This window comes from Typha angustifolia, chromosome 11 (genome assembly GCF_048772165.1).
Source record: "Typha angustifolia cultivar Huaian chromosome 11, ASM4877216v1, whole genome shotgun sequence".
Taxonomy (NCBI): domain Eukaryota; kingdom Viridiplantae; phylum Streptophyta; class Magnoliopsida; order Poales; family Typhaceae; genus Typha; species Typha angustifolia.
The window spans coordinates 15,560,716-15,573,014 of NC_133249.1; the positions used below are offsets into that span (position 1 = coordinate 15,560,716).

The following is a 12,299-nucleotide window of genomic DNA, read 5'->3' on the forward strand; positions in this document are numbered from 1 at the left end:
TGAAAAAGGGGTAAAATTACTTTTAGAAATTAGAAACGATGCAGGGAAACCGTGTTGGTTGGCATCGCTGCATCAATTGGAAAGTTGCTGCAGGGATGGAATAATGCTACAATTGAATTCACTTTTGTCTATGTATAACATCTGAACATTTGGTGCCGATATCATTCTACGATTGATAACTTTTTTTTCATTTTTTCTTACCAAACCTTGTTAACATGCTTATAATCTACTGACAGGAGCTGTTCTTTACATAAAGAGGGAGTTTAACTTGGAGAATGAACCTACTATTGAGGGATTAATTGTAGCCGTGCCACTTATCGGCTCCACTATTATACGGCATTTTTTTTGGACCAGTATTAGATTGAGTCCTACGTTAATTATCTCATCGGTCCTATACTCTGTTAGTTGTTTGGTTATGTTATGGTCTCCTAATGTCCGCATCCTACTCTTGGCAAGGCCTTTTTGATGGATTTGGAACCAGTTTGGCTGTCACTCTCGTTCTGATATACATATCGGAGACAGTCCCACCGGAGATTAGCGGTTTGTTAAACACCCTTCCACAATTCACTAGCTCTGGCAGGATGTTCTTGTTATACTGTGTGATTTTTAGGATGACTGTACGACCCCATCCTATCTGGAGACATGCTTGGTGTTATTTTCATTCCTTCACTTTTGTACTTTGCATTGATGGTATTCTACTTGCCCGAATGAAAGAGGCGAAAAAAGTTCTGCAGAGGCTATGGGGAAGGGAAGATGTCTCAGATTAGTGATGCTTGAAATATTTTTGCACACATTAACATATGATTCCACATTGCTGTTTGAGTACTTTATCATCTACTTGTTATTCATATCTTACATGTATGTGAAAAACTGAGTGTTTAATAACATCTCCAGCATGAAATAATAGTAATAGGTATTAGCATTGTTTCTTTAGGCCAAAGTTCTCCAAGATATATATCTGGCACAGACTAAAAACACCTCAGCACCAGCTGTTTTCATTGTCTCAAGCTGCATTTATAAAACTATAAATCGTCTTTTGATGTTTAGAACGCTTAAAATTTAGAATGCATGATTTGCTTCTGGACCAGGAATTTTTTTCCTTTTTTTTAGAGATTTAATTTAGAAGTTCTTGTGAAAAACAAAATATTAAATTTGTGATAAGAAGTGTCAATCTTTCTTGATTCACAGGGGATATGGCTCTTCCCATAGAAGGTTTGGGAATCAGTGGGGATACATCCAAAGGAAAATTACATGCTTGGCCCTGGTAATGATCTCCCTCTGATGAACAGGGAGGAACTACTGAGAAAGACAAAGTCATGTTATATGGCCATGAAGCTGGTCTCTCCTGGATTGCTTATCCTCTAATGGGTCAAAATATTCTTGGAAGTGCCGTTGGCATTGCGTCCCATCACAGAAGTTTACTAGACCTGCTAATGGACCCAGTAGTTACTCTCTTTGGAAGCATCCATGAGAAGCTTCCTGAAATGGGTAGCATGTGAAGTGCATTATTTCTGAATTTTGGCAGCATGTTTACTGTTGCAGAGCAGCAAACAAAGTTGAGCAGTGGGACCAGAAGAATGTTTGTAGGGATGATGCTGAATGCTATTTGTCTGATGCTGATGAAAGTAACTGTAACGAAAAATTACGGACTCCATTGCTTTCTCATCAAACAACTAACATGGAAGTAAAGGACATAATGCCACCAAATGGTTCTCATGATAGCATTCTAATATTGCAAAATGATAGCAGCCTTGCGCAGGTAGAAGCTATAGGAGGTGTTTGACAACTTGTTTGGAAATGGTCTGTAGAAGAGTATGCAGATGGTAGGAAGGAATGATGACTTAAGAGAATCTATTTATGTCAAGAGAGCATCCCTGGATCGCAACGAGGTTCCTTTGTTTCTCTTATGGAAGTCAACACCCCAGGAGGATGCATCCTTGCTGCAGCACTGGTCAGGCAGCCTATGCTTTGTACCAAGGAAACCATGAGCCAGTGTCCACTAGGACCAGCAATGGTTCATCCATCTGAAACAGCTCATAAAGGACCTAAATGGGGAGATCTTTTTGAGCCAGCAAATCAGGCATTCATTACTTGCTGATATGGTGATCCAAATTCTTCAACAGGTAAAATTTATGATTCACATAGAAGCTAAGAATGTGGTGACTACTAAGTACTAATCTTTTCTTCCTGTGTTCATATTCTTTGTGTAACTACCTTTGTTTTTCAAATTGCTGTTTACTGAGGTAGAACTGCATCTGATTTTTTACTTCTCTTTGTAGTTCTCAGGAATCAATGGGATTTCTCTATTACACCCCTCAAATTCTTGAGCAGGCAGGTGTCGGAGTTCTTCTCGAGGGCATTAATATTAGTTCTGATTCAGCATCCATTCTTATCGGTGCTCCCCTGCATAGGTGTTGCCATGAGGCTCATGGATTTATCTGGAAGAAGGTTAGTTCTCTTTCACAAAAAACTTCTTTTGATCAAATAATCTTTCTTTACAAATTTCTTGCTGCTTCACTATCAGATAAACGGCTTGCATTATAAAATAACTTGATTCAACAATGCAGGACTCTTCTGCCGGCTACTATCCCTATCTTGATTAGTATCACTTCTTATTCTGGTTTTGGCTAACATTTTGGAATTGGGAACCATAGTCCATGCAGTTCTTTCCACTGCCTGCGTAATTGTCTGCTTCTGCTGTTTGTCATGGGCTTCGGCCCCAACCCTAACATATTTTGCTCTGGGATTTTTCGACAAGGATCTGTGGTGTTTGCGTAGCCATTTGCTCTCTTTCACTCTGGATTGGAGACATAATTGTTACCTACAGCCTTCCTATGATGCTGAACACGATTGGCCTTGCTAGTTTTTGGCATCTATGCAGTTGTCTGTTGCATTGCACTTTTCTTTGTTTACTTCCGGGTGCCTGAAACAAAGGGTCTTCCCCCTGAGGTAATCATTGAATTGTTCAACGTCGGAGCTACGGGCTTGCACAAAACCAAGTGAAGGTCGAAACTTTCATGGTCAGAAATGGAACTTTGGCCACAATTATGCTCAGAAAGAGTTTGAACAGAAGAGATTTGAAGCTGTTTAGTACTCTGTTCCTTTTTTATTGTAGAGTAATTTGAGGCAGGAATAGGAAGTATTCAGCTTTCCTTTAAAACTCGTTTCTGCTCTTGAATTCATGTTGGAAAGTTGTAAACAATGTGTGAATGTAAATCATGCTGAGAGCCTTTTCCTAGAAAGTGTGCTGCAAAAAATTTTCTTTTCTTGTTGAGATTCTTTACCAATGAGAAAATATATTATGATGCTTAATCAGACAGCATCTATCGTTTTCATCCAAATACATTATAATTCGATTACTATGATATGCCTATTTCTATGATGATTGATGAATTGATTTGTCGCAATAAAGTCAAAACAAATTCAGAGAACGATACGATGATGATACGGTAAGCGAATATAGTTCTAGCTTAAAAATGTCTAACATCTTTTGCTGTTTCTGAAGAATGATGGAATCAGGGCTATAAGGTTATAATCAATCTATAGTAGTTAAGTATTAGATTGATATATAAAAAGAAGTGGTCAGTGGTGAATACTTTTTGAATCTATGTAAGAGGATAGAAGCCACTCTTTTGCAAAACAAAGTGCTTTCATTTGACTGTCATCATACTTGGATTGTGGAACCAGTAGAGAGAATGATGTAACTCAACAAGCTGCAACTTTTATTTTAAATTTTTAAATGATTTGGTCTCCATCCTTCCAGTTGATAGACTTCACTAGTTTAAAGTTAAATAGCAAGTCAACCTTCCAGAGTTGAAACAAAAAAGATCGGCTACGAATTAAAGAGAAGTAGACAAACATATCTTTTGGGATCTCCTACTACCTCGCAGAATTTAAGTCAAATGGGTGGTGGTGGTCTTACATTTCGGTGCCCTAAAGTTACAAGCTGACCTAATTTATTTTGCCACCTTGGAAAGGATTAATGCAAGATGGAAGTTTTAGGATACCCCTAATCCCACTTAAGTGCTAATAAAGTAGAGAAAACGTGTTTGAATTCTAAAATAATAATATAAGGGTTAATTACACTTTTACCCCCTTACAATTTGGTTTTATCCTACAAAGTTCTTCTATACTTTTAATCCAAGTATATATACTTTTTTTTATTATATCTAAGTAAGTTAGAGACAAGATTTTAAAGAATTGAATAAATTTTTTAATACATCTAAAATAATACTAATCAAATTTAAAATAATAAAAATATAATATATATATATATATATATTTGTTATTAGAAATTTGATCGATATTATTTTAGATGCGTTGTCGAAAAACTAACTAAAATTTTGACAGCGTTGACTTTAACGAGGATCTTTAAATTTGATTAGCTAATTTGGTCAAATTAAGATATTATGGAATTGAGTTAAATAATAGGAGATAAAATGCAATCCATTCCTCCCTATAAAAATAAGAAGTAAATTGGGCGGCCCTATAAAATAATCTCATAGAATTGACATGATAGGATAGATTAGTATTTGCTTAAAGGATACATCATGGAATGTTCTGTGGTCTATGGCAAATTAAAATAAGCAGCCATAGAGTTTCTAGGAAGTCTATTAATTTTCTAATTTGTAGAAGAAAAAACTAATATGGGCAAGTAATTATAGTTAACTAGTTTTAGTTTCAATTGCATATACCTATCATTTGATTTAGAAATTGTGTAGAATTTAAACCTTAATGGATTAAGTTTTAAGATGGGATTTTGTAAGAGTTAAACGTGTATAATTTGAGTCTGTAATTTGACTTTTTTCAGTCACAATATAAATTTATCCTTTATCCATCTCTTTGATCGAACTAGAAGAGTATTAATTCTTCTTTGTTAACTATTTTCCCCCATTTCTTAGGAAGTATTATGCTCTTGAATCCTTTACATAGCACGACAATGTATTAATGTCAAACCCTGCTCTAATTTTCATTTCCCAAAAGAAAAAAAAAGAAGTAATAGAACAGACACTCAAAAAACCAACAATAAGAAGGAGAAGAGAAAAGAAGGGATCAAATTATCAAACAGCTTTAAGGCAAGAACCTTCCACAACTCCCCTCCTCCCTAACTTCCAGCACCACCGCCTCCGCCGGCGCCGGCGCCGGATGAGCCTCGTCGGAATTGGCGCCGCACGTCCGGCACCGGGAGGAGGCGGCGGTGGCGGCGGGGACCAACAGGGTCCGGCGGCAAGAGGGGCAGGAGGCGTGGGACCCGAGCCACGTGTCGACGCAGGCGGCGTGGAATCCGTGGCCGCAGCGCGGCAAGATCCGGATCTCCTCCCCCTCCGCGAACTCGGCGAGGCAGATCGGGCACTCGGCGATCTTCACCTCTCCGGCGGAGAAGGTGACGGTGGGGAGGGATTGGAGAGCCTTCTTCTTGAGCCCTTTGCTGGGAGGAGGTGGTGGTGGTGTAGATGAGGAGGAGGAGGAAGAAGAGGAGCGGCGGAGCCAGGCGCAGCGGGCGACGAGGGCGAGGCCGACGACGGAGATGAGGGCGCAGAGAAGGGCGGCGAGGATGACGACGACGTCGGAGTCGACGATGGCGAGGGGAGTGGGCGGATCCGCCGCCGGAGAGTGGACGGCAGATTGGAGGAGTAGTCTTGAGGAAGAAGGCATTGTAGCATTCAAGAGAGAGATAGAGAGAGAGAGAGAGGGGGGGTTTCTTTAGGGTGTTTGGAGGGAGTGGGGTTTTATAGGCGGAAGAATTAGTGGGAAACTGAGGGAAGGGATAGGGATAGCCGGATAGGAGTGGAATAAAGAAGGCTTTTATTCTAAGTTTTAGTAATAGGATTATTATATATAAGGGAGTTATCTTCAGAAACAATAGATAAGGGATGGAATCATATAAAATTAGAATTAGATCCTATGCACCGGTAAATTGGTAGGGCTGCTCCTTGGGTTGGGCCAGGCCGGGGTGGGTCGAGCCTAAACACAAACCCTAGGCCCGGAGCTCGGGCCTGATGTAAGCTCGAAAACTAAAATATTCTTCTTCATCTTCCTTTCACCTGTACTCATCTGAAGAATAGTCGAGGAGAAGGGCGAAGAGATAGAGACAGAAGAGGAAAAGGAATAGGGGGGAATTTATCTTGATATTGCTTAGTTTTATAAATCTTGTTTAAGCAATAATTCCACCGCTTAAATTTTATAAAATAAATTCTTAGGACTTATCTACCCAAACTCATTCCATCAAACTAAAGCGACGTACTTGAGAATGAGGCTAATCCGATCTGAATACTATTTGTCATTGATGTCTTCTAGCTTTATTGATATTATGAAAAAATAAAAATAAAAGCTCGAGATTTGTCCAAACAAATAAATAGACTCTCGAGCTAAATACGAACACAATTTATTTATTAAATATCACAAGTTGCTCTTGCTTCATGTTACCTAGTCCATAAAGCTGAACCAGAAGCATCTGCACTTTCACTTTCCAAGCCAAAGTGAGCTCAAACAAGTGCTAGATAGATAGTGACTCAAACTGTTCATAAGAAAAGTGATAGCTCTAGTGACATAGCTTTCAAACCCTCCATGCCCAAGGAGATAGATTTGGATAAAAGCCACTATGAACAAGATTACCACTGGATGGGGCCAATTGTAACTTAGCAAGTTGCAAAGAGATGTATGAGAGAGAGAGAGAGAGTGGCATAGTCTCTCTTGCTTATAAATAAGGTATCAGTGGAGAAACCTTTTTCTTCTTCATATTCTTCTTTTTCTTTTCCCCCTTCACTGCAGCATGTGTTCTTCATTTCAATCATGCTTCCTCTCCTTTCTCTTCTTATCCAGATACAATCAAAATCAAAAAGGTAAGGAGTAACCTTGGCCTACTCATCAACCAAGTTGGATGAGATATTTCCCAAATCCCAATCCTTTAAGAGAAGGATATTTTTTTAGTGCCACAGGGAAAAGGAAAAGGGATTGAGGGAATCAATTGTGGACCCAAAGATCACCCTTTCAAACCTGCCCTTTAGATGCCTTGTCTAAGAGTGGAAATAACAATAACAATGCCAATGAAATAGTACTCAAATTAATTCTAATGCCAATGAAATAGTTCTCAAATAAATTCTAGTTGTTATTGTCTTATCCGGATACCGTTAAATTTTCACTTCTCGAAAAGAAAAGAAACAGTCTCCTTCGTAGGACTCACCATAAATCTATGGGCAAAAAGGTACAAAAGGGGGTACAAAGAGGTTATGATGATGGATAGCTCTTAGGTTCCAATAGTGATCACAGTGATGGAGCAAAGTGGGCATGGATTGCTCATTTGAATCTCTTGTTGAAATTTTGAGACACTCAATGCCTAAAACAGGCATCGCCCACTGGAAATGAAATGATAAAAGAGGACAACTTTGAAACATAATCCAAGAAAAATCCTTCACTTTATGAGATGGTAAATAATAGCGCGAAGAACTTCGGCACTCAAGAATTTATGGATAGCATTTTCATTTTGCTAGTGATTTGGCACTGAAACAATCTACCAGGATTCAGCATTATTATTGTAAGACCAGGTGGTTAAACTAGTAAATCGATCGACGGCGAACGGTTTAATCAATGAACTATGCAAAACAGACGGGTTTTTATAAATTGATTGAGTTTGCTCAAATTTTCCAAATAATTATATTTCTAAATAGTAAAAGTGTAATTAAGATCTGGTTTTGTATAAGACATATGATTTGATGTACTTATACATAAATGTTACTTTAAAAATGACTAATTAATAAAAAGAAACACAATTCTATTGCTTTTTAGATATTTTTAATTTTTGAAAATTATTTAAAACTACAATATATACTGTTTAAATATTAAAAATATTCATAGATAAACCGACCAATAACTCAGCAACCCGACGACCTCTAATCGAGCCGATGTCCAATCCGATATTGATAATTAAGATTACTATACCAAAAATCAAGATTAAGCATTTCTAACATTTAGCCGCAAGTAAGAAAGGCAAGAAAAAAAAATAACAGCTAAAATTCAACATATAATTTGTCCACCATAGGAGGTGTGCAGTAAGTATCATTCATTCATCTAAATAACCCTTATATGTCAAACACAGCAGAAAAAACACCTTACTACAAATGGATTTTTCCGTCCCTTTTTCATCCACTCACTCTCGTCAAAGATAAAACCCCAAAGAATTATAAATCGAATCTTACATTCCATTTGCCATTCATGCAAGCATTGAGGGTCCAATTATTTTCCCTTACTTGGAGGTAAGGCACCTGAAATTAAAAGAAAGGGTTACAAAAATTAGTTCCTGAGAGTCAAAAAGACATCACAGGTACATTCCTTGTTGCTCTTATCCTTTCCTCATAATACATGCAATTTATAATGACTAGGCAAAGAGAGAACAACTAATAGCACAACAAATTTTGTTATGATGAATACTACCTTTCCTTTTCATAATTAATTCAAGCTCCTCGACATCAAAACTTTAAGTGTGAAATGAAGTAGAATAATCGATGTGGTAGATCTTGACATATAGAATGGAAAGATAAGTACCTAAGATAAGCACCTATCAGTTCATATGTACATATACACAAAAGCGTGTATCTATTAGCGCATATATTGGTTTTGATATCATCTGTGGACGGGCATAGCCTTTCCAAAATGAGTTTGTTCTGGATCAACCCTTTCCTAGATTTGCTAGTATCAAGTCCAAAATTGTCTTCCAAGCTACTTGTAAAACTCACATCCATTTGTCAGTAGTGTATTTGAACACAACATGAAGCATTATTGTAACTATTTTTGACAACATTTCTCCTGAATCATTCCAACAAGGTGACACAAGTGAGAGAAGAGAAACAGCAGAACTTCAAAATCCTGTCCTGATATGCCTTTTCCAATTTATACACTTAACTAGCGTATTCATCAATATTATGCTTCTACAAAGGATGCCTAGATGAGTGAGCAATTAATTACCCTTGATAGTGCAATGAAACAGAAGAACAACCTTAGTTAATTCTTTCATTTGTTAACTACTTACTGTTATATGATAGTTTGTAATTTCTCCCTTTTCTGCCCCTTAATGCCAGAAAATGTGCCAAAAACTGTTTTCTTGCTGCTGCTACTTACCGGTCTCTACCATCCTCATATGCCTAATGTAGCTAAAAGCATATAACCTCACGATTTGAAATTAAGGTTTTGATCTGGCTCATTTTGTTAGCAATATTGGAAGCAAGTAAAAGCTGGTTCTCCTTAGTAGAGGACGAAAGACTAGTAGATTTTATACAGTTTTAGACTTTGGTTTACTAGTTTTATTTCTTTCTTTTTTTAATATACTGTAGCATCAGGTACTGTACGGGTGAATAGTGCGGACGTTTATTATTTTGAAGGAGTCCTAAGAAAGTCTAGATTAGGGTTTGTTTTTATATAAAGAGTCCTACTAGATTAAAAGTTTGTTTTAGGTTAGGGTCTTCCAATAAAAGGCTATTAGATGCTCAAACATTGAACAAAAATATGATGGATTTATTAAAAAAAAGTTTCTTTTGGCCTTATCTCTCTCCCTTCCTATCTAAGTATCTATTATCTCTCTCTAAATTATTAATTTCATTTTTCGTATTTTCTCCATCTTCTATCTTTTCTCATCACTTTATTTATCTCTATCAGAAGGTCTACCGTCATATAGTAGGACCCTAATTTGTCCTACACCATCCCCTGCTGCTGATTGCTACTTCCTGGTGAAATTTCTAACATAGGAAGTATCTCAAGATGTGAGATTGGGGCTTTGACATCTCAATAGCTTCTGAAAAAATTAGTGAAAAGATGGGCTCCATTCAAATCGAAGGTCCATCATTGCCAATATTACTCTATAGAGTTTGATGTTGCCTAGGCACATCAAATGGGTAAAAAGGTCTGTCATCACCCAAATGAACTCTATCAGAGAGATACATAAGCCCACAATACTGGTTTGCATCTTGCTATCACTACTCAGTTGCAAATATTGGAGATGTCACATAGACGTTTATTGGCCATATAGTAATCCAATTTCAACAATTCACAAGCAAAACCTCAATTACTCATTATTGTTGTCATTATATAGTTAACTTTAAATAGGTCAATGCAACAAAGATACTTTTGAAATTTCTCACATACAAGCAAAACAGTGTATAACAATCAAGAGGCATAAGCATTCAAAGCGTGTGTGTTTACCTAAAACAAATGCAATACCTATAGTTAAACATACTAAAGACAAAGTCTGCTACAAATAATAATACTTCTCAACTAACAAAGTCTGTTATTGGTAAAAGAATATAGTTAAACATAAGTTTGAGTAGAATTTTATATTCAAAGTATCTGAGCATCACTAATTGTTATATTGCCATAGACACAAGATTATGGTTTGATAGAAGCATACCTTGTCAAAAAAATCATAACCAACTTTAAGCCTCACGTCTTGGTCGTTCTGAAAATTGAATATGCTCCAAGCCAATTCGACAGCACCGCTTTTCTTTGCCTATATTAAAAATCAGAATATTAATGAATTTCGCTAGCAACCTTTAGATTCTGAATGATAACTGAATAATCAGTATGATGTTATCTGAACCCTCAAAAAGGGGAATGGAGTAGACAGCAACATTAGCAGGCGTCACCTTACAATTTACAATTCTCTGCTTGGCAATAACACTACTTGACGAGTAATTAAACAAAAGCACAATGCAGAACCATAGCAGGCGTCACCTTACTTTTTGTCAGCAACATTTGTTTTTTATGCTTAGGTTACAAGAATGGCCAACTAGAAACTATGGACATTGGAATCCCCATGCATACAAGCTACATAGTCAAAATTGGTTTATCTTTTGAACAGTTTACCCTCCGATATGGATTACCAGTTAAAATTTTGACTATCCAACTTCTGTATTGACTAGCAAGAGCGGCTGACATTACAGTACCAGAAGGAATTAGAATTGATGAAATGACAAAAGTTACCCACTAGAAGCCATCTGGAAGTAATCAAGAAGCTAGATGATGGCAATCTCTGAGGTAGCTCATTTTCAGCGAAGTACAGGTCGGGTCAAATTAATGTTTAAAAAATTGCAGAAATTAGTAATAACATCAAAAGTAAAGCCCTCAGATATGTACGAGGACTATCTATAATGATATTGGGGCTATAAGAAATGCATCACATGTCAATTGTCATTAATCGGAGGTTAGAAGACTAAACACTCTATTCCTTCCCTCTACTCCTTTCTATGCCACGGAATCAAACAATTAAGAAACATTAACTATCACGATGGGATTAACATTACAAAGTCCAAGCATAATATAACTTGATTCAACATGGGGGGCAGAATCACCATCAACTATTCCTCAGATTGACAATATCACAGTAACATTTCATCACAAGACCAAAACCTGGGAATTGATACTTCACTAGAATTGCAAGTTTAGCTGACCGTAATGCCACAACTCAACTCAACCAAATGATCTAATAAAAAGGGCAAACGTGGTACGTCAACAAATGCACAACCAACATTAACTTAGTAGTGTTACATAGAGGTCGAGGAAACTAACCAGCTTAAATTCTTTATCACCAATGCACCTTCCTTTAATGTTGATACCCACTCTACCAGTCTGTGTGATCAGAAACGCCTTTTTCCCACGAACGTTGTAAACAAAGTCATTACCTCCGTCCAGCTGAACCCCTACTCCTATATTCGCTGATAGCTACACATCAAGGCACAAACAGGGAAAAAAAACACTCATTTTTCACCACCAAATAACATTTAATCATGAGGGCATGCTTCCCTTAGAAGTACTACCTCTGGATAAAACCGCCTTATGATCAGAGCAAGGTAACTTGGAGCCCCGGAGCTGGTATCTATTTCTCCATGAGCCTGCCAATAAACACATTCTTAAAAGAGAAATCGAGAATAATATTCCCAGAATGTGAAACATCGTTTGTTTCCAAAACGATTGGATTTTTAGGAGATAATTTACTCCAACCAGCACAGATTCTAGCATTACTGAGTGGGAAAAGAGAGTGGAGATCAACTGGATTACAGAGAAAGGAGAAGAGGGGACCTGCAAGAGCGTTTGGGAGTTTAAGGGGAGCTTCTCCTTGGCGTGAATCCGTAGGTTCTTAGAATCGCCGGCCAGCCTTAGAGAAGTCTCCATAGTTATCTCCTCGAAGAGGGAGAAGAATTGAGAGGAAACCCTAGAAAAAGTGAAGCGTTATCCTCCCGCCCTTGCGGAGTATAAAAGATAGCTAAAAATATTTCCATTTTTTATTTTTTATTTTTTATTTTTATTTATCATCC

At 37.4% G+C, this 12,299-nt stretch overlaps 2 protein-coding genes and 2 pseudogenes across 2 annotated transcripts; 2 read left to right on the top strand and 2 right to left on the bottom strand.

Annotated features, from left to right (window-relative positions):
* Positions 1 to 38: 38 nt before the first annotated feature.
* LOC140770655 (monosaccharide-sensing protein 2-like) lies at positions 39 to 1,287 on the top strand (annotated as a pseudogene).
* On the top strand, positions 801 to 3,243 carry LOC140770656 (monosaccharide-sensing protein 2-like; annotated as a pseudogene).
* A 1,704-nt stretch (positions 3,244 to 4,947) lies between these two features.
* On the bottom strand, positions 4,948 to 5,718 carry LOC140770531 (RING-H2 finger protein ATL80-like). Its single transcript, XM_073111757.1, has one exon. The coding sequence runs from the start codon at positions 5,653 to 5,655 to the stop codon at positions 5,071 to 5,073; it is 585 nt and encodes a 194-aa protein (XP_072967858.1). The 5' UTR covers positions 5,656 to 5,718; the 3' UTR covers positions 4,948 to 5,070.
* Positions 5,719 to 7,984: 2,266 nt separating this feature from the next.
* LOC140770437 (outer envelope pore protein 21B, chloroplastic-like) lies at positions 7,985 to 12,220 on the bottom strand. The gene is made up of 5 exons (XM_073111636.1): positions 12,064 to 12,220; positions 11,802 to 11,876; positions 11,554 to 11,706; positions 10,397 to 10,495; positions 7,985 to 8,261 (listed from the first exon to the last, which is right to left on the bottom strand). The coding sequence occupies exons 1-5, from the start codon at positions 12,154 to 12,156 to the stop codon at positions 8,178 to 8,180; spliced, it is 504 nt and encodes a 167-aa protein (XP_072967737.1). The 5' UTR covers positions 12,157 to 12,220; the 3' UTR covers positions 7,985 to 8,177.
* Positions 12,221 to 12,299: the final 79 nt, after the last annotated feature.